General features: G+C 41.4%; 1 protein-coding gene across 1 annotated transcript in view; it reads left to right on the top strand.

Moving 5' to 3' along the window:
• The window catches only part of LOC130193872 (ephrin type-B receptor 1-like), a 103,501-nt gene that overhangs the window by 58,884 nt on the left and 23,201 nt on the right, over positions 1-21,416 (top strand). The window contains exons 7-13 of the mRNA XM_056414673.1: positions 1,499-1,761; positions 5,102-5,177; positions 7,356-7,480; positions 16,707-16,872; positions 17,656-17,761; positions 19,151-19,212; positions 19,294-19,491. Of these exons, the coding sequence (XP_056270648.1) occupies positions 1,499-1,761; positions 5,102-5,177; positions 7,356-7,480; positions 16,707-16,872; positions 17,656-17,761; positions 19,151-19,212; positions 19,294-19,491 (996 nt within the window). The remainder of the gene's footprint in view (positions 1-1,498; positions 1,762-5,101; positions 5,178-7,355; positions 7,481-16,706; positions 16,873-17,655; positions 17,762-19,150; positions 19,213-19,293; positions 19,492-21,416) is intronic.

Genomic DNA, 21,416 nt, shown 5'->3' with positions numbered 1-21,416 from the left:
TCTCTCTCTCTCTCTCTCCTCTCTCTCTCTCTCTCTCCCAGCGTGTAAAGTATTAACCCCTGCAGCCTCAAACATTTCACTCGCTCTACTCCATCTCGGTCTCTTCAGTAATATTCCTTACTTTTTGGTAATTAGACCCATACAGAATATAATCGTGGCAAATGGTGAATTAAGGGTCCCACAAATACACAAGGTTTAAGGGGCCACGGTATGGAGGAAATAAAATACCACAAAAGTTTTGAGCCACAACAGTGTTGACCATTGCTACTTTATAATACAACGTATTTATGCTTTTTGAAAAACATGGAGAAAGTTTAATCACTTTACTGAAACCGCCTTTTTAAAACCAGGAGAAGACAACACGCGTGCCATGTTGTAATAATACATCCCAAAGTCTTTCGACAATATCTCATATCACAATATAAATAGAATATTGATATATTGCCCAACTCCTTTCTGTTGCAGCCCTCAGCGATGTAATACATATTTAGCTTCTTCAGATTAATATTGTGTTGTGTTTTATGAATAATTGAGGGTGCAGTCTGTGATTATTTGTTTTGCGTATTGAAGAATTGTTTGAAAAGTTAAAGTAGAATCATTTATTATTCACTTATTACGATTGTTGTCCTATATTTTCTGTCCACTGACTAATTGATGTTGTCAAATATTTATCTAGAAAGTGTTTATGTATATTGTGGTTAAAAGGACTATTATATGGTACCCTCCTATCTGACATTTACTTTAATGGAATACTTCCAAACAGCTTCTCATACAACGGCTTGCTTAGCTATAAAAAAAGAAAAATAGACATCCTGTAATGGTAAAACAAATATCCATATATAAGCCATTAGGCATGCATAATAAAAAATTAAAAAAGATTCAGGGTTCAAACGGTTATGGAAAACCTGGAAAATTCATGGCATTTTTAAATGGTTATTTCCAGGCCTGGAAAAGTCAATGGAGAAGAAAAAAATTCCCAAAAGTTTTGGAAAAGTCATGGAAATGTGTTATATTTCTATGTTCATTTACATATGATGTATGCTTTGGAATTATCATTGTTGGATTAAATATTACATTTTCTCACTTTTTCATGTATACATTGAGATTTCACAAAATGTTTGGTCATGGAAATTTGGTTTAAAGTCATGGAAAGGTCATTGAAAGGTCATTGAAAGTTCATGGAAAGGTCAATGGTCAACACGTGTATGAACCCTGTGATTTTCTCAAGTGCTCCCGTTCATTATTTAAATTTGAATTTAATTAAAATGTTTACATATATTTTTTAATGTAATATTGGTTTCTTGCTATTCTATTTGTTTTGCTTTGACTCTCTGTGGAGCACTTTGTAAACATTGTTTTTAAAGGTGCTATATAAATAAAGTTATTATTATTATTATTATTATTAGGATCGATGGCCTCCAGGTGTGGAGCACTGATTCCCTTTAAGTCGACACATGTTGTCCAATCCCGTGACGTCCAATCATCTTTCCCCCCCCAGGCGTCCCTTCCGCTCCTCGCAACGTGGTCTCCGTCGTCAACCAGACGTCGGTGCGCCTGGAGTGGAACCCGCCGCGGGACATCGGGCACCGCGGCGACCTGTCGTACAACGTGGTGTGCCGCCGGTGCCACAGCGGCGAGCGGCGGGCGTGCCAGCCGTGCGACGACGGCGTGGCGTTCGTCTCGGGCAGGCGGAAGTTAACGGAGACGAGGGTGGAGATCAGCAAACTGAGAGCCCACACGCCGTACACCTTCGAGATACAGGTATGTCCACCCGGTTCTTTTCAATCGGGAGGGACGGGTATTGAGAGTTTAACAATAATATATATTTACGATTGCAAATTTAAATTGTGTAAAGTCTTTTTTTGGTGGTTGGACTTCGCCCTGGATTAGGATAGGCCAGGGGTAGAGATGCTGATATCTGCGAAGGCAGAATCCCCCCCCATGGAGTCCATGGTGGAGAAGAAGAGTTGCTGGAACCTGATTGGAGGAGCCTGGGGTGGGAGGAGCCTAGTGGGGAGGAGGGTCGCATCGATTTGAGCTGAAACGACAACTGACAGCAGCAGAGAGGCGAACACATTTAAACGTGTCGCCATCGACGCTGTGATTGGCTTACAGAACTGCGCTCCCTCTAATTGGTTGGTTCATTCATCGTGCCCCCCCCCCGCCTTCCCCCAATCTGATGATTGGAGTAATTGCTGCAAGACTAAGAGACTGATTATGAATCAACCAGCGTCCTGACTGCACTTTAGCTTGAGCTACATGCATTCAAGGCGCACGCTCCCTTCAGGGTCGTTAAAGGAATACTCGATGGAAATATTTACTTTTGAGGATCACACGCTCGCCCGACCACGAGGCTCGAAGCGTGCGTTGAAAGTCGACGTGTACTTTTCTGAGGTTGGGTTAGCTCAACTATCGTGTACTTTTCTGAGGTTGGGTTAGCTCAACTCTTGTGTACTTTTATTGGGTTAGGTTAACTCAACTCTTATGTCCTTTTCTGTGGTTGGGTTAGCTCAACTCTCGTTTCCTTTTCTGTGGTTGAGTTAGCTCAACTCTTGTGTACTTTTATTGGGTTAGGTTAACTCAACTCTTATGTCCTTTTCTGTGGTTGGGTTAGCTCAACTCTTGTTTCCTTTTCTGTGGTTGGGTTAGCTCAACTCTCGTTTCCTTTTCTGTGGTTGGGTTGGCTCAACTCTCGTTTCCTTTTCTGTGGTTGGGTTAGCGCAACTCTTGTGTACTTTTATTGGGTCAGGTTAACTCAACTCTTGTCTCCTTTTCTGTGGTTGGGTTAGCTCAACTCTCGTGTCCTTTTCTGTGGTTGGGTTAGCTCAACTCTCGTTTCCTTTTCTGTGGTTGGGTTAGCTCAACTCTTATATCCTTTTCTATCGTTTGGGTTTGCTCAACTCTTGTGTCCTTTTCTGTGGTTGGGTGAGCTCAACTCTCGTGTGTTAATATGCAAAGAGCTGTCAGATATTCACTGTGGTGCTCAAGGATACTGAGGTGGAGTTTTCCCAGTTATTTTCATGGTCTCTCAAACGTCAAGGCCACTGCGATGCAATAAGAAGCCAGTAGGACGGTGGACCTTCAATCGTCTGCTATCGGCCTTTACCGTCACGGCCGGGTGTCCAACTCAAGGTCACAGTCATTGTCATTATTTTTCTACTTTCCTCATTCAGTCCTGGATTGTGAATTATAACCTTCAAATCTTTTGTCAAAGTCCAATGGTCTTTTAAAAAAATAACAAACACATTTTTCTTCGGGGGATACACAAGTTGATCCATTCAGAATGCAATCTGTTGTGGAACGGGCGGATCAATAATGATATATGAACGACCTTAACAATGACCCGATTGTGAAAGTATTGATTGTTATTCAATGGGCATCCTGAAAGCTGTCACCATTTCTGAGAGAGCTGAATGTCCATGGAGATATGCATCCAAAATATATGTATTATTAATATTATTAAGTGAAAACGACTTTTAACAAAATAAATGGTGGTTTAATCTGCCAAATTAGTTTTTGATAACATATCTAAGAAATAGTCACGAGAGAAATGTAGAAATAATGTTATTATTATTGTCAATATTGATATTTTTCGAATCCTCAAAATGTCAAGGACAGGAAAAAACACCAAAAAATGTGAAATGAGAAAGAAACAAGAAAACCATCATATAATTTGAGCTCGGAGGAAGCCATTAAGCTGGTGTCACTAATTATCACGTCTTTATTTAATGATCGGCTCTGACTGAAGACTTTGTTTTGGCCGTCAGAATGATTAATAAGCTCATGACAGACAATATGAGGCCGTTAATTAGGTGGTCTTCAGAATGCACTCAGAACCTGTTAATTGTGTCTCTGTGTTGTATTTCATAAAGACCTTGGCAGCTCTGTCATATTTGAATTTAAAAAATTAAAGGAAACAAATGTTTATATTATATAAACAAAAGTATAATATATAAAAGTTCAATCATCCATATATCATTTCTATAATTGAACTATTAACTTCTTCAACATTTATTTTTTTTCTTCTTTGCTTTCAACATTCAACTGGTGTCATGTCTTCTGTACTTCTAACTTACAACTATATATATATCAGTTATTTGAGTGAGTGCAGGGATGCATGACCCGCCACTCCACTGCTCTCTTGGCTTATTTTAAATCCAGCCAACCTAACCAACGTTATTAGCCAGTCGGAGCCAGTCGGGGGTGGCAGGGGTCATGACTTTGCCAATAAATAAAAAAAAAAAGAAGTCAATGACCTCATTTCTCTCTACCCCCTGTTACCTTCAAATGTTCTAACATCTTTTACCCTTGGGGTCAATTTGACCCCAGCAATTAAAACCTCCAGAAAATTATTTGAATTAATAGTGTTTCCCAAGTTTTAGTGTCAGGTACTTTATGTTTGTTTGTTGACTACCTAAACAGCCCTTTAAATAAATAATAAAGTTGACATTTCTTAGATGTTTTACAGTGAAAAACAGCCTGGGGTCAAATTAACCCCGAAGAACACCGATGTGTACAAGTTGTGTTCAGGACATTGAAAACATATCATGTGAATTTCATGTTTTCCCAGTTGTCCCCAATAAATTAGGAAAAGTCATGAAATATGAAGCAAAATAATGACGTCAATAATTTTTTTAGAGAATTTAAACATTGAATGGGGTCAAATTGACCCCAAAGGAGGGTTAATAATTAGCCATGTACCGTTTATTGTATTTCTTAAACAATGGGCCTTCAGAACAATGAGCGTAAAAATGGGTTTTTGGTCCAACTGGACATCTTTTCGACGATTGGGGTCTTGGCAATATGGGCCCTCATTACAATGGACGTTCCCTCTTTTTACGCTGCAGTCTCCTTTTTTTAAAATGAGTCCTTCAGTCAGTCAATGAGTTCTGAACCAACTGAATTGTTTGTTCAGCTAGTGGTGCCTTTGTGTGCCTCTGTCTGAAATCAGGTGCCTTGTGATTGATTTGCCATATCAGGAGTTATGAGCGTTAACACCGTGAACGATGTAAAGTGCACGTGTGCCGTGTGAGAAAAGAAGGATTGACGGGCCGAGCAACAGCAACTCTGATCATCTGACCGTCACACGTTCCCTCCACAGGCGGTCAACGGAGTCTCCAACAAGAGCCCTTATCCCGCCCAGCAACTGTCAATCAACATCACAACCAATCAGGCCGGTGAGTGTGGTGTGTGCGTGTGTGTGTAATCATCTGTATATGTGTGTGTGTGTCTGTGTGTAATCATCTGTATATGTGTGTGTATGTGTGTGTGTGTGTGTGTGTGTGTAATCATCTGTGTATGTGTGTGTATACCCTGAGGCACAGTTGATAATGCGAGGCAGGGATGGCGAGGGGGATAAAGGAAATTGAGCTACAGCTTTTTAATTCACACAACATGTTGTAGGCGTGTCATCGCTCTCCCTCGGTCTCTCTATCTCTCACCCCTTCTCTGTCTTTTTATCAACAGCTTTCATCCGGGTTTTCCTCTTTCCCCTCTGCCTCTCTCTCTTTCTCTCTCTTTGTTTCTCTCCATCTCTTCTCTCTCTCTCCCTCCCTTTCTTTCTCTCTCTTCTGTCTCCCTTTCTTCTCTCTCTCTCCCTCCCTCTCTTGTTGTCTCTCTCCCTTTTCCATCACCCTCTTGCTCTCTCTCCCCCTTTCTACTCTCCTTCCCTCTCTCTCTCTTCTATTTCCCTTTCTTCTCTCCCTTCCCCCTCTCTCTTCTGTCTCTCCCTTCTCTCTCTCCCTCCCTCTCTTCTCTCTCTCCCTCTCATATCTCTCTTTCGCTCTCTCCCTGCCCCTCCCCCCTTTCGATCCCTCCGTCTCTCCAGTGTAATTCCTAGAGACTATAAAGTGAGCCGAGTCGCCGCTCCATCACGACTTCATAGAGACAAGACACCAGTGATTTGTTCACCGCTGCCCACATCTAGATTTAAGAACTGCTTTCCTCCGATGGAAAACAAATCATTGACCTCATCGACGGCACCGCAGGATCACCGCTAACCGAAACCGATCCATCGTCACCCGGCGCAGAACTCTCTTATCCCTGAAAATCTTTTAATGCTCAACAAAAACGGGATCTATGTTCAGGTCGACTGCATTGTTGTGTATTTTATTCAGTCCATCATTGCAATTCAATACACTATTATTCTATATAATATAGAAAACAGAAAGACTGAAAAGGTAGAAGCAAAAATGCTTTTATATTTCTATCCGAAATAATTATTATGAAATAAATCAGATAATTAATATTAAATAAAGAAAATAACAAATAATATTTATATATATATATATATTTACATACATATGTTTCAATCACACATACAACCCTCAAACATTTTTTAATTAATTATCCTTTTGAAAACCAATAATTAGTTGACCATTCTTATATCCATTTTAACGTTGCTCCATTCTTGGACTCCTACAATAGAAATACATCTTTTTTTATTCCCGTTTTTAGCTTTTTGTACAGAAAACTTACAAACATCTCTCAAATGATATTTACACTCATGAATTGTATAGTAGCCAACATTATTCATGATGCGTAGCGCACGTTTTTGTAACACAACTGTTGAATTCATAAAGGTTTTATAGGTCGACCCCCACACAATAAGATAGATATGGAAGTATAAGTGAGCAATAAATTATATATGAAGCCTTTGCATTGAAGGAGGGAGGTAGGGGAAATTATGGAATATAGCTTTTTAGTGTATTTCATGGGACCATAAGATATGAAAGTCACTCGTCGTATAGGGAACCCGTGTAAAATATAAATTGTGGCCATGTTAAAAAATGACTCTGAGGTATTCCAGATGACAGTTCGCTCACAGTCAAATTATGACTTTGGCGCATGATATATTGCAGCATTTACTGAGGATTATGACGCCCCACGGTGTCCTCATAACTCATAACACATAGCTGCGTAAGATGGATATACATTCTCAACATAACTTTGATCCATTTGATACCTATTACTGGATACTGTGGTATCAATCTCTGTGTCTTGATTCCAAGTAGTCCAAATTTGATGAAAACCATCTCGTAAAAAAAAGATCTGGCAGGCAAAACCATGAAATACATGAATTACAGCCAAGAGCGACTGCTTCTTAAAAATTCTGGGTACAAAATGTGTTGCAGACATAACTCTTGCTTTCCAATCAGTGACAAGTGCAGTAATTTGTTTTCACGCGCCTGGTTGACGACACGTTTTTCTCCTTTGGGTGTAAATAATCCGTGGCAATATGTCATCGCATTACACACGATGTTTCCGTATTTATGGAATTTAAGCGTGCTCGCGAATCTCGTCACGAGATAATTGATTGTGTGTACTTGCATGTGTGTGTTTTTGGCTCGTAACAGCTCCCTCAGTAGTTCCCATAATGCACCAAGTGAGCTCAACCAGCCGCAGTTTCTCGTTGTCGTGGCCGCTGCCCGAACAGCCCAACGGAATCATCCTCGACTACGAGGTCCGGTACTTTGACAAGGTAAGAGACGAGATGATAAATGTCCGCGAGTGTTTATCGTGTCCCGTCTGCTTCTCGGTGTTACGGTCATCGGTAATCCATTGGAGTCGCTTAAAAAAACGGGCGAATCGATATCAACTGCGTCTCGTTTCTTCTTCTTTTTTACCTAAGTTTCTGACTTCATATTGTGAGATATTTTATCATCTTTTGATAAAAAATCTAAAATAATGAATTAAATATGGAAATGGCCATTGTTATCCCCATCACACATGCACACACAACACAGTGACACTGACATACTTGTTTTTTTCAACGTGTCCATTGACCACAATGCATCTGTGTAGTTATTGTAACATTTATTGATCACTTAGCATGAGTAATAATGATTGAGAAAAAAATCCATATTATTATGTATTCATTGAGAGGCTGGCATGTGGTGAAAGCTTCTCCTCGTCGACCTCACATGATCATTAATGAAGCTAAAGGCAGGAATCTGTCAACATATATCTTAGATTCATAATTCCAGTTATTCATATACTTTCAGTCAATGTCTATTGAAGCGTCGTGTTCATGAATCTTCTTTGATGCAATGTAATTTCCCGATAATTCTGGACTGATCGATGCATATTCCATGGAGCCTGTAGTCACACGGAGCCTCTCTTTAATCCACCACACATCAATGGTTGATGGTAGTCGTGCAGCCATCTATCCGTTAATAAGTGGCCGCACTGTAAGACGACATCACTCCAACTAAATCGTGAGAGTAAAATGTATTGATTTATTTAATCTATATATGTTTCTCTCATGAACAACTGACGTAGTTGGAGGTGCCACGGTTTCATAAACTGGACATGGAATAGAATTATGATCTGTGGGCTCTGGAAGATCCAATTAACACAGTTGTATTGGTCCAGTAACTCATTTAGTGTGACTTGTGAAGGCCGCACCGGACGAAAAAGAACCTCATGGGCGATGATTATATAGACGAACATAAATTTTAGACCAAAGACATTTACTTCTGCTCCATCCTAGTTGTATTATTGAATATGTTGATAACTGCAGGAGATGGAACTGTAGGTTTTATATAAATATACGTCGTGAAATGGACCGGCTTGGATGCAGTTGTTCACCATATGCTGTATAAACTAGTGTGTGTGTGTGTGTGTGTGTGTGTGTGTGTGTGTGTGTGTGTGTGTGTGTGTGTGTGTGTGTGTGTGTGTGTGTGTGTGTGTGTGTGTGTGTGTGTGTGTGTGTCCGTGTCCTGCAGCGACTGCAGGGTTCGTACGGTCATGGAAAACCTGGAAAAGTCATGGAATTTTCAAATGTTTATTTCCAGGTCTGGAAAAGTCCTTGACAACATTTTAATCACAAATGCTTTGGAAAAGTCATGGAAAGTTGTTATATTCACATGTTCATTGATGCTGAGTTTGAAATAATTAATATGTTTTTAAAAGAAAGACTTCAAATTATATGCAGGCATACGCTCTCGTACTTTCTTTTTTTTACACACTGCAAGTGAACGCACCTCAACTGAAAAGTTCAGTAGCTCGGGGATAATGCACTAGCATGTATACACCAAGATCTCACAACATGTTTGGTCATGGAAATTTGGTTTAAAGTCCTGGAGAAGTCCTGTTCATCCATTGGTCAAAATGTGTATGAACCCTGTACTAATATTGCTGTATTGTTTGTGTGAGTGAGATTTCCGCGAGTCGTCTCTTCAGCTCGCTGTTGAACTCACGATGTTGACTTATCTGTCTCATTATGTGCCAGAAGAATCACAAACCACAACATTGGTTTATAGTTCCCTTTTTTTAATTCATGAAGCCTCGAGTGTTTCCTTCCAAATAGACTCGCCACCACAGAAAGTTGCCAACGTCTCTGCAGGAAGTCCATCCATTGGTCCAAGATTTTGATGAAAGATCTGTTTGTCTTAAGCTGCTAAGGTGGAAGAGAAACAATAGAGATTCAAGATTCAAGTTTTTATTTGCCATTTTTGCCGAGATCAAAAGTCTAGACCCGTTGGAAATCTAGTGCAGGGCTCTCCGAGTCAACTGTTTAGAAATAACACTATAATAAGAAGAGAAAGAAAAAAAGAAAACACGATATAGAAGGTGGTAATATGTACAAGAAAGGTACTAATATGTACAATATATATACAAAATAATTGGTTGTATTCCCTTAGCAATTAAAAAATTCTAAGCAGGTTTCCTATTTATTTATGTTTTTAATCTTTATTCAATCAGGCAGTCTCATTGAGATGAACATTATTTGTTTCAAAGAAAGCCCTGAGCACAAGAAGCAATAACAAAAAAGAGATAAATCAGCAGAACAGAAGGAATACAACTACACTACACAATAAACAGAAAGAGAGAAAAAACAATTACCAGAATCATAAAACGGAGATCAGATAATCAAGCTTTAAAATGTCCATGGTTTAATATAAGACTCTAGATTTAGGGCAGTACAGTACATGAGGGATAGCCAAGGCTCGGTATAGAGACCGGATCTCGTAGTTACGAGATTTAAATGAGTGAAGAGAAGTGAGGAAGCTCGGACTCTCAAACTGTCGAGCTTTATAAATTAACAACATGAGGTGGCTATTTTAATCTTGACTGACAATGACGGACCTCCCGATGAGTCTGAAAACGATGACGCGGAGGGTTTAACGGCTGACGTGTTGATGGGGCAGCAATACAGAATATCTCCTCATCATAAAAGACAGACATGAAGGTTGACTGCACAGTAATTTTCCGGTTGGAAGAAGACAGACATCCTTTAATTCTAAACTAGAAGCGCAGTTAGAGTGTCGAATGTTAATCTCGAATAACTGCCAGCAAGCCATGTCTGAGACTTACCGAGTAGTGCCGTGATATCGTTTTACCAAACTCTCAGGAAGTTAGCGTTCTCCTTCCCCCTTTGGACCAAGACTTCTCCATCCATCCACTTCTCTGAAAGTACTCCAGACCTCCGCCTCCCCAGATACGTCTCGCAGCACCTTCCTGCAGGATCCCGAGGCATCCCCATGTCAGATGGCGCTATACAACGCCTTCGTCAATGTGTTCCGTGTCTTCTCTGGGATTCTCTTGACGTACCCTAGGACGCCTTTGAAAGGGAGGTGCCCGGGAGGCTTCCTTAACAGCGGCACCAAACCACCTGAACTGGCTCCTTTTTTAAATTGAAGGAACAGCGGGTCTACTCCAGATGTCCGAGTACCTTACCCCATCAGTAGAGGCTTGTTTTCAGTGTTGAGAATACGCAACGATCTTTTCTATCCCCCAAGCTGAATCCCTTAAAGACTAAAACACCAATGTATTCGCGTGTGGATGCCGCTGAAATCCAAACCCCCTTACCGCTCTGCCCTGTCAGAGCTGCCCTGTAGTGGACAAGGTCCTATATGAACTAGGAGACTGTGACATAAAGCACTTCACCCAAGAGTCCAATGAACAAACTAGCCTGCATAAAGAATGACAAACCCGGGGCCCCAATGAGGGGCCTCTGGTTCAGGGGTGACCTGATTGCTTTGCTATTAAAGACTGCCGCTCCGGGACATGGGGAGAACTCCAAAGCAAAGGACATATTGTGTCTTTATAATTCAGTTAGTCACAGGCAATGTATTTGGAGACTGAAAGTTAAAGGAAAAGCATATCTCTATCACCCAAAGCTAAACATAAGAGAATCCTCATCTTTTTTGTTGTTGCTGTAGCTCATGGGGATGAGCGGTCATCCCGTAACCACGAGGTACCCGGTTCCATCCCGGCTCTCCCCATTAGTTGCATTTCGAAGTGTCCTTGAGCAAGGCACTGAACCCCCAGTTGCTTCACTGCAGCCTTAATAACTCAGGATGGTTTAAATGCAGAGAAGAATTTCCGCACGGGGATCAATAAAAGTGTACATTTCTTTCTTTCCTTTACTTTCTTTTCTGAAGCCGAGCCAACGAGCCGCAAACACAGATAGACTTTCGCCGCCGATTGAAAACAAAGAGCACAAATCACCTACAAGGCATTGTGTGAGATACACCAAAAGGACTACATGCCTCCTCACCCACAACCCACGTTTCATTTCCTGCCATCTCGTTTTCCTTTTTCATGAAACAGAACGAAGAAACAATACCACTGCTAGTCCCTGTGCTCATTCCTTTCTTTTTAATACGTACTGTCAGTGCTTCCATCAGCCACTAAAATACTCAGATACAATCGTAACTACACACTGTAAATGCTCAGGACCGTTGTGAACTCTATTCCTTATCTATCTCTTCACTTTGATGGGAACACTCAGGCCGAGAGTCCATTGGTTCCAGAGGGATCGCTCACAGATTCCAATTTTACAGCACAACGCAGTGCAGTGAATGGCTATAATGTCACTGTCGGTTCAGTGTGTGCTACGTATAGCTATTCATATCCTATCACTAAATGCAGCACAACGGCTAACATTATATAAAAGCTCTTTAACTATTACCACAGAGTTTTCCCTTTATGTATGTACCTTTATTACCATGCTCCTTCCTGTCCTCCTCTCACAACTAGCCGTAATCGTTCGTTTTCTTTTATGAAGTGCTTTTTAACCCTTGTGTTGCCTTAGGGTCATTTTGACCCGAATCAATATTACACCCACCCCCCGCCTTTGGGTCATTTTGACCCGATTCAATGTTTCACCCTCCTGTTACCTTTATATTTACTAACATATTTTACCCTTTGGGTTCAATTTGACGCCAGCAATTAAAACCTCCAGAAAATTATTAGAATTAATATTGTTTTCCAAGTTTAAGTGTGAGGCACTTTATGTTTGTTTGTTGACTACCGAAAGAACACCGACATTAAACATTGAATGGGGTCAAATTAATCCTAAGGCGGGGGGAGGGTGTAATATTGATCCGGGTCAAAATGACCTTAAGGCAACACAAGGGTTAAAAAGATCTTTCCGAGCTCATTGACTGTCATTGCAGTTGCTGAAATGCAATCGTGTCATTGTGGTTCATGTGTGTTCACGGCACAAACATTGCCCATTAAACTTTGCAGAGCTATCTGTAGTTTTAATAGTAAGTGCCCTTGCTGTCCGCCCCAAATATACAGCAGCAGTGTTTGTTGAATTTCCTAAACATTTATGATGTTTAAATCATCTTGACGAGCTAAACTGTTGTGATCATTGGAAACAGTGATCCTCTCCTGGTAGTCGCGTGTCAGCAGAAACCCCTCCCACCAACAGCCAGTACTGGTGTCCGTCCCTTTCCTCAACCATAGAGGTGGCATCTCAGGAAATACGCTCGTGACTATAATGAAACCGTCATTTTAGAAGTCAACTAGAATGGGCACTCGGTAGAGCGCATACATTCGCATATCACAAGATTGGGCATTGAATTATGAACATTTTGGCATTAGTTGCATGCCAATTGGACAAAAATGTATCGTGCTATGGTAAAAAAAGAGTTTGACCTTTCCATGACCTTGACCTTTGACCCGATTGATCCCAAAATCTAATCAAATGGTCCCCGGATAATAACCAATCAGCCCACTAAATTTCATGCGATTCAAGAACATTTTGACCTGTTCATGACCTTTGACCTTTGACCCGATCGATCCCAAATTCTAATCAACTGGTCCCCGGATAATAAACAATCATCCCACCAAATTTCATGCGATTCGGTTCAATACTTTTTGAGTTCTGCGAAAGATTTTGACCTGTTCATGACCTTTGACCTTTGACCCGATCGATCCCAAAATCTCATCAACTGGTCCCCGGATAATAAACAATCATCCCACCAAATTTCATGCGATTCGGTTCAATACATTTTGAGTTTTGCGAATAACACGCATACAAATAAATAAATAAATAAATACACGGCGATCAAAACATAACCTTCCGGCATTTTCAATGCGAAGGTAATAACGGTGTTATTGTCACATGAGGGCTGGGATGATCACGTGGAGACAAAGCCACAGGAAATTGTACTTAAATAAATCACATTTCAGAAAACATGGGGAAAACCAAAAAGCACAGTAAGGGGCCTCTGCAACATCGTAAGTCACATTTGGACTGTAGCCTACCTGATGACATTATGTCAGCCCAACAGGACATCGATAGGAAAATGGTACACCTAGCGTTGGTTGTGCTACACCTGGTGCCGGTGGTGCTACACCTAGCGTCCGTGGTGTTGCAGCTGGTGCACAGTTTGTATATAAAACTGTAGTTCCAGGGACTGACACAGAATAGCAGAGAGAGAAAGAGAGCAATTAGAGTGAGTTAGAGTAAGAGTTTAGGAGTGAGAGCAGCTGCACTGAGAGATGGACTGTGGCTGCAGTCTGACAGTCGCAGATAAAACACTTACACTGCCAGAATCAGGGCAGTGACTTTACTGTAAGACAGACTTATTTGCCGCAGCCTTTTGCCTTTACATTATTTAACACGGCAGTCAAGAAAGAGCCCAAATCAAAAGCTGGCAGATAAGTCCTTTCATTGTTTCTTTTTTCTTCCTCGATACACGTCTTAAAGAAGGGAGAAATTATGTATTTTACAGTGACAAGCTAACGACACGAAGTGGCTAATTTTAGCGAATGGCTTCAAGTGAAGAATTCCTCATGGGAGCAGTTTGATAAGCCGTGTGGGAGAGAGTTGCACCACACAGCTGCAGACGACTGCATCTCCTTTTTCTGATATGTTTCTCCACCTGCTTTCCTCCCTCCCTCCCTCCCTCCCTCACCTCCTCCTCCCCTCATAGCCCCTCCGATAGATAATGAGGTTTTAATGTTGTACATTTGATATGGCACTGTCAGGCTGGAATTTTCCCCACTACTTATCTCTGGCTTCCAGACCTTCCCAGATGGGGTGCCCTCTAACCTTTTCACTGGGGCGAGCAACCCCCCCCCCTCCTACACACACACACACACACACACACACATACACACACACACCTCCAAATCCAATCCCTACCCCAACACATCACATCAATTTCGGTGGCCACTCCCAAATATAACTATATTATTATCTCCCGGGTTTAAAAATCACAGTGCCGATTATCAGTAGAGCTGTAAAATAAATCCAGACAAAATGTTAAATACAATATATTAAGAAACTCTATATTAATAGTAACAAAAAAGAAAGCCACCATCAACAACAGCAAAACAAATTCAAGAAGAACAACAAATGGTCTCAGACGATCAAGGGGGGGGGGGGTTGTCATTACGTGTTATAATGATAACAGTAATGGAAACTCAACCATCTTTAACCCCTTTGTATTCATGTGCATGTCCTCTTTTGAAAACCCTCCCTCCTCTTCCTCTCTCTCCTCCACACACCCCCACAATCCTCTTTTTTTTCTCCAGGCTCTTTTCCCTCCTGAACTCTCCGCCTCATCATCTCTCTTCATCTCCTCTCTCCCCCTCCCCTCCGCCCTCCTCCTTCATCCTCACGGCATGATTCCCCCCCCCCCCCCCCGATCCTTTCATACCATCGCCACCACCATATCTGCCGTTCCTTCTGGACAGCTTCGTTTTTGCTGCAATAAAAAGAAGCTTTTTTTTATATGAAATAAAGTGAGGTGAGAGGAAGCATAGACGACGGATCGAGGTAAAAGGTTGTAGCTTTGGGTTTAAATGATAGGTCTGATAGGTCTGATGCCACATTTACCTCAGGAGGAGGAGGAGGAGGAAGAGGAGGAGTCTGTGAGCAATAACACACCTTGTTATACCTGAAGGAGATGGAGAAAAGAACGCGTAAAAGAGGATGTGATATTTTCCCAAATATGAAGAAAGTAGTAGAGAGTAGTAACAACATGACTTTGATTGCTGATTTATTTCCGTCTTGCATTGCAAAAGGTTTTGGTGCCGAGGCTTTTTTAATCTTTCAATTTTTTCCTTCTCTCCGTCACACCTCCAGCATAACGGGAGTGAATACGATCCGGTTCGTGCAGCACAAAACATTAAAATAAATTGCATTTTGTGAGATTTTAATGGCAGCATGACCTTCCAGAAGCAATTACCTTGAATCTCTGAACTCACTTCGACCAGTTTTTACAGGGACAACTCATTCAGCAGACTCGTAGTTCTCAGGAAACCTTTTCACACCGAGGCTCGATTACCCGGGAGTACGATATTTCTTCATCGCCAATTTTCTGTTGAGTATTTATTTTTTTTAAAGCCATTTTACCAGCAACTGTGAGCTGAACACCCAGCCTCCTCTCCAGTGGTTTCTCACCTCGCTGCTCACATTTATATATACGTTTACTCTTGCCTATGACATCATGAAATGATTGATTGGTGTGGAATCGGATGCAATCTTCTGGCCACGCCCATCAGTGATGCTGGATGTGAGTCTTGAAACTTTAAGGCAGCGAGGACGCGAACAATTAAACATACTCATCATCACTCAACGTGTTTTGAGATATGCCCCTTATTTAAATATCAGCCCCTCCCCCTCCCCCACTCCCCCTAGTCCATTGAGTGTAAATATATGTTTTCTTATGCTGCTCAAAATAATGCAAAATATGATTTGGGAAAATAAAACATGACCCAGATCTCTGTGACCGGCTTTTCTTAGTGAGGTCTTTGGATTATTACCTTCGCATTGAAAATGCGGAAGGTTATGTTTTGATCGCTGTGTATTTATTTATTTATTTGTATGCGTGTTCCTCGCATAACTCAAAAAGTATTCAACCGAATCGCATGAAATTTGGTGGGATGATTGGTTATTATCCGGGGACCATTTGATTAGATTTTGGGATTGATCGGGTCAAAGGTCAAGGTCATGAAAAGGTCAAAATCTTCTTTTTACCATAGCGCGGCCAATTTTTATCCAATTTGTATCCAATTGGCATGCAACTAATGTTCATAATTCAATGCCCAATCTTGTGATATGCGAAGGTATGCGCTCTACCGAGTGCCCGTTCTAGTTCTTTGTTTATTATGAAGTAACTGGGACAACATAAGAGGGCTACCAACAACATTCCACTCTCCTCCATTGTCTCTGTGTTACGGGTTATATCTCCTGATGGACACATACAAAGATATATGAATAGACAATAGACAACTTTAAGTGTAATAATAGATTGATTGAGGGTGTTTAGACTGCTCTTTGTTACTGGTGTAAATGGATAATGACCAGAACATCTGATGGAGACAGGCATTGTTTGACAAGATGAAATAACTTTGGAGCGATTCATCTTGTTTCAGCCGAAGGACGGAGCGGCGGACTTCAGTCAGTCCCTCCTCAGTGTGCCGGTCCGTCTTCATCCCTCTCTCCATCTCGTCCTCAGTCCCTGTCGTCGGTGCAGAACAGTTCGGTGGTCCAGAGCAAAGCGCCCAACGTGGTTCTGGAGGGCCTGAGGCCCGGGACCGGCTACGTGGTCCAGGTGAGGGCCCGCACCGTGGCCGGCTACGGCGCCCACAGCAAAGACATGCTGTTCCAGACGCTCACCGACGGTAAGAGTGTGTGTGTGTGTGTGTGTGTGTGATTGTGTGTATGTGTGTATGTGTGTTTGTCTGTGTGTGTGTGTGTGTGTGTGTGTGTGTGTGTGTATGTGTGTTTGTCTGTGTGTGTGTGTGGGCAGTGTGTCTGTGTGTGTGTCTGTGTATGTGCTTGTGAGTGTGTCTCTGTGTGTGTGTGTCCCTGTGTGTGTGGGTAGTGTGTGTGTGTGTGTGTGTCTGTGTCTGTGCGGGGGGAGTGTGTGTGTGTCTGTGTGTATTTTGAGGGGAGTGTCTGTGTGTGTGTGTCTGTGTCTGTGGGGAGTGTGTGTGTGTCTGTGTGTATTTTGGGGGGAGTGTGTCTGTGTGTGTGTGTCTGTGTGTGTGTGTGTGTTTGTGTGTGTGTGTCTGAGAGGAGGAATGTGCGAGGTGGAGCAAGAGTGAAAAGTAGGTGGTGAAGCAATTAATTTCTGCCCTACTTTGTTTGGGCATGAATGTGTGTGTGTCGTGTGAAGTGACTCGTGTGAATGCTAATCAGCGTGTTTGTGTGTGTGTGTGTGTGTGTGTGTGTGTGTGTATTTTCCTTTCCGGAAATGCTCAGCTGTGTTCATGCGAGAGAGTCTCAAACATAAAGATTAATACTTCTCTTTTTTTCCAATGTGTGTGTGGCTTTGTGTGTGTGTGTGTGTGTGTGTGTGTGTGTGTGTGTGTGTGTGTGTGTGTGTGTGTGTGTGTGTGTGTGTGTGTGTGTGTGTGTGTGTGTGTGTGTGTGTGTGTGTTTGTGTATGTGTGTTTCTACAGATGAGTACAAGTCTGAGCTGGGACAGCAGCTCTCCCTGATTGCCGGCTCTTTAGTGGGTGGAGTGTGTATCGTCTCATTGGTTGCCTTTGCCATCATCTGTACTAGGTGACGCACACACACACACACACTAAGGGGTGAACATGTGGTTATTTACAGTGCAGACTGTGTGTACCGCAGTAACGTATTGGGCCCTTTTCACAGCAGACATTTTATCAGTGGCTCCGCTCTATCCACGCGTCACAGTACGACCAGAACCAGGGAAAATAAATCAGGGATATTGGAATTCACCCGTAATTCATTCACACACACTGTGACCAGGATTCCTAATTCAGATTTCATTTACCAGCATTTTGCAAAGTCTTTTTTTTGAACCACAACTCACAGCCTGGAAGCTCAGTCACGTGGCCACAGATGTGGCATCCCCACCGACCTCATGTACGACCATCTGCTCCGAAGTGAAGCCTCACACACGTTGATAGATTGGGTCACGTGATATACGTCCAACCCCGAGAACATATGGAGGACTTAAAATGTCTTAAGTATAAATAAATACCAAATAAAATAAATGAAGAAATACAGAAATGTGGAAAAATATTTATTTAATGATCTCCTGTTTAGGTATAACTTGTATTTATTTATTCCTGTATTTTATTTTATTTTTTATTTATACATTTATTTAAGCATTTATTTATTTATTCCTGTATTTATTTATTTATACATTTATTAAAGCATTTATTTATGTCTTCCTATATTTATTCATGCATTTATTTATACATTTATTTTAGCATTTATTTATTTATTCCTATATTTATTCATGCATTTATTAATTAATTTATTTATAGTTAAGACATTTTAAGTCCTCCATAAGAACAAACCTCCTCAAACGTAGTTATTTTTTATGCATTGGCTACTTGCCAAACCGTCCTCGTTCATCACCGATGACGCTGAACAATTATCAGGTTGAATATGTTCAAGTTTCCCAAAATTATTTATCGAGAAATGCAGTTTTATGCAGGTAAACAGTTTTATTACGGTCATGGAAACATTTTTAAATGGTTATTTACAGCCCTGGAAAAGTCCTTTAAAAAAAATGAAACCCCAAAAGTTTTGGAAAAGTCATGGAAATGTGTTATATTCATATGTTAATTTACACAGTTTGATTAAAAGATTAAATATATATATATATATATACTGTATATACATATTTATTCTTTTAATCAAACCATTGTCTCTCATTCATTTGTGTCATTTAACGTATATACTTGTGTATATAATGAGATTTCACATAATGTCATGGAAATTTGGTTTATGGTCATGGAAAGGTCGTGGAAAAGGTCATTAGTCAACATGTGGAAGAACTCTGGTAAAACTGAATTAGCTTCTGCTTTAAATGTGCATTTCCTGTCAAATGAGGTCAAATAACTGAACATAGATGAACATAAAATGAAACCGTATGAACGTTCCCAACATGTGTGTGTGTGCTCGTGGCTGCAGAAGGAGGCGGTGTAAAGAGAGCGCCTACGGAGACAAGCTGCAGCAGTACAACGCGGGTGGAGGTACGGCCGACGCCTCGCGGAGCCGTGACCTTGAGATACTCCGACCTTCTTCACGCTTACACGTCCTCCTTTCCTCCTCAGAGGTGACACTGAGGCCGGACATGTTCAGTGGTCCCACCCCCACGGTGACCTTTCCCACCATGTCTGAAGGTCACCATTCGCCGGGGGTCAAGATCTACATCGACCCGTTCACCTACGAGGACCCCAACGAGGCGGTCCGGGAGTTCGCCAAAGAAATCGACGCCTCCTGCGTCAAGATAGAGGAAGTCATCGGATCAGGTAGAGACGGTCATGGACCGAGTGTCTCTTAACCTCGCTCGCCCTCTCTCTCTCTCTCACACACACACACACTCTCTCTCGCAATTATTTTTGTTCATCTCAATAAGCTTTATTGGCATGAATGTTGCAACAACAATATTGCCAAAGCTTCAAGACACAGCAACACAAAACAATAAACAATTCATATGGATGATAAGAATAATATGACAAGAAGCTACTTGTGATGTGTGTGTGTGGGGGGGGAGTGTGTGTGTGTGTGTGTGTGTGTGTTGGTCACTCACTGTCTCTCAGGTTGTGAAATGATAGGACATCTCTCACCCTCTCTCTCTCTCTCTTTCCCTCTCCCTTTTCCATCTCCCTCTCGCTCTCTCTCCCTCTCTCTCTTTCCCTCTATCTCTCGCTCTCTCTCCCTCTCCCTCTCTCTCTTTCCCTCTATCTCTCCCTCTCACGCTCTCTACCTCTCCTTCTCGCTCTCTCTCTCCCTCTTTCCGTCTCGCTCTCCCTCTCACTCTTGCTCTTCCTTTCTCCCTCTCGCTCTCTCTCCCTCTCGCTCTCTCTCCCTCTCCCTCTCCATCTCCTTTTCGCTCTCTCTCTCTCCCTCTCTCTCTTCCCCTCCTTCTCTCTCTCTCTCTCTAAAGTGTTCAATATTAACACAACAACCACCTCAACAAACAAAACAATCCATGGTTATTTCACAACTTGTCAAATTTTACGATGACTTCATTCTATTTGAACGGCGACAGCTTTTGTTCACGAATAGGATGAAAATAAAATGTTTATAAACTATGAACTTCTTCAAAAGGGAAATTATAGAAAAGAAACCCGGTTTCCTCTCATGAGACTAACTGCCACTTGAAGCAGACGACTTACAAATTCATCAATTTCTTCAACTGTGTCAGATATGTGTGTCAATGAAAAGATCTGGGAACGCGTGATGTCAAGTTTATTTAGCTTTCTTTCTTTTATTTTACTTTGAAGTCAGGAGAAATGTTTTATTCATGCTGAAATAAACTTTCACAGGAATAAATTAAAACCGCCTTGGTGCATTCTCTTTGGCTGATCTCATCTGAACTTTAGAGATGCTGTGTGTAGTTTGGCAAATAGAGGAAGACATAAAGTCCCAGTGCATCCTCATATTTTATTTGGGGGGGGACAAAGTTTTAGTCAGACGGGGGGGAAAGATGGAAATAAGAAACAAGAAATATCGGAAAAAAAATTAAGTTGAAGATGAAATCCGTTCTTTTACCATCGAGTACTAAAACCATGCAACATCTTCAATTATTTCACTCAAAATGTCGGAAATAAATGTGTCAGAAATATATAAATTCTAGAGAACAACCTTGGATTATTGGTACTTTAAATATTTAATTACGGTGGTTGCTGCATTGAGTCCTCATCTTGTAGTTCACTTCGGTCGCGAATGGCGTGAATGAACCACAAATAGTCGGGCGAGTAAACTCACGCGAGTGAAGCGCTGTCAGTTCTGTTTTTGAATAAAGGTTTGGAAATGAAATTTTTTTTTTTTTATCCGATTCATTGATTAATCGGAAAAAAAATAATCGTCAGATTAAACGATTATTAAAATAATCGTTGGTTGCGGACCCTGCCGCCGCCGCCGCATATTGAGAAGGTTTCCTGATGGGACTCAGAAACACTACTACTCTAAAGGGAAAGACAAAAAAGACACAAAATGGTAGCTCCTTGAATTTGAACCCCACGGCACTCATAATTTGTATTCCACCGCTTTAGTTATTTTAGTTTTTAACTGATAAATAACTCATGATCTCAACAAGATATTTCGTGATCCACAATAAATGGAAGATTTCACTATCATCTTCCCACGTAAATCATTATTCTTTTCGTCTTGTTCTTTTTTTCTTCTTTCTTTTGACCAAAACCAATCAAACCCAAATAGCCGTAGAGCT

Source organism: Pseudoliparis swirei, chromosome 5 (genome assembly GCF_029220125.1).
Source record: "Pseudoliparis swirei isolate HS2019 ecotype Mariana Trench chromosome 5, NWPU_hadal_v1, whole genome shotgun sequence".
NCBI classification, from domain to species: Eukaryota; Metazoa; Chordata; class Actinopteri; order Perciformes; family Liparidae; genus Pseudoliparis; species Pseudoliparis swirei.
The sequence above is the reverse complement of the archived record's forward strand: the minus strand, read 5'-3'. Positions and strand labels throughout refer to the sequence as shown.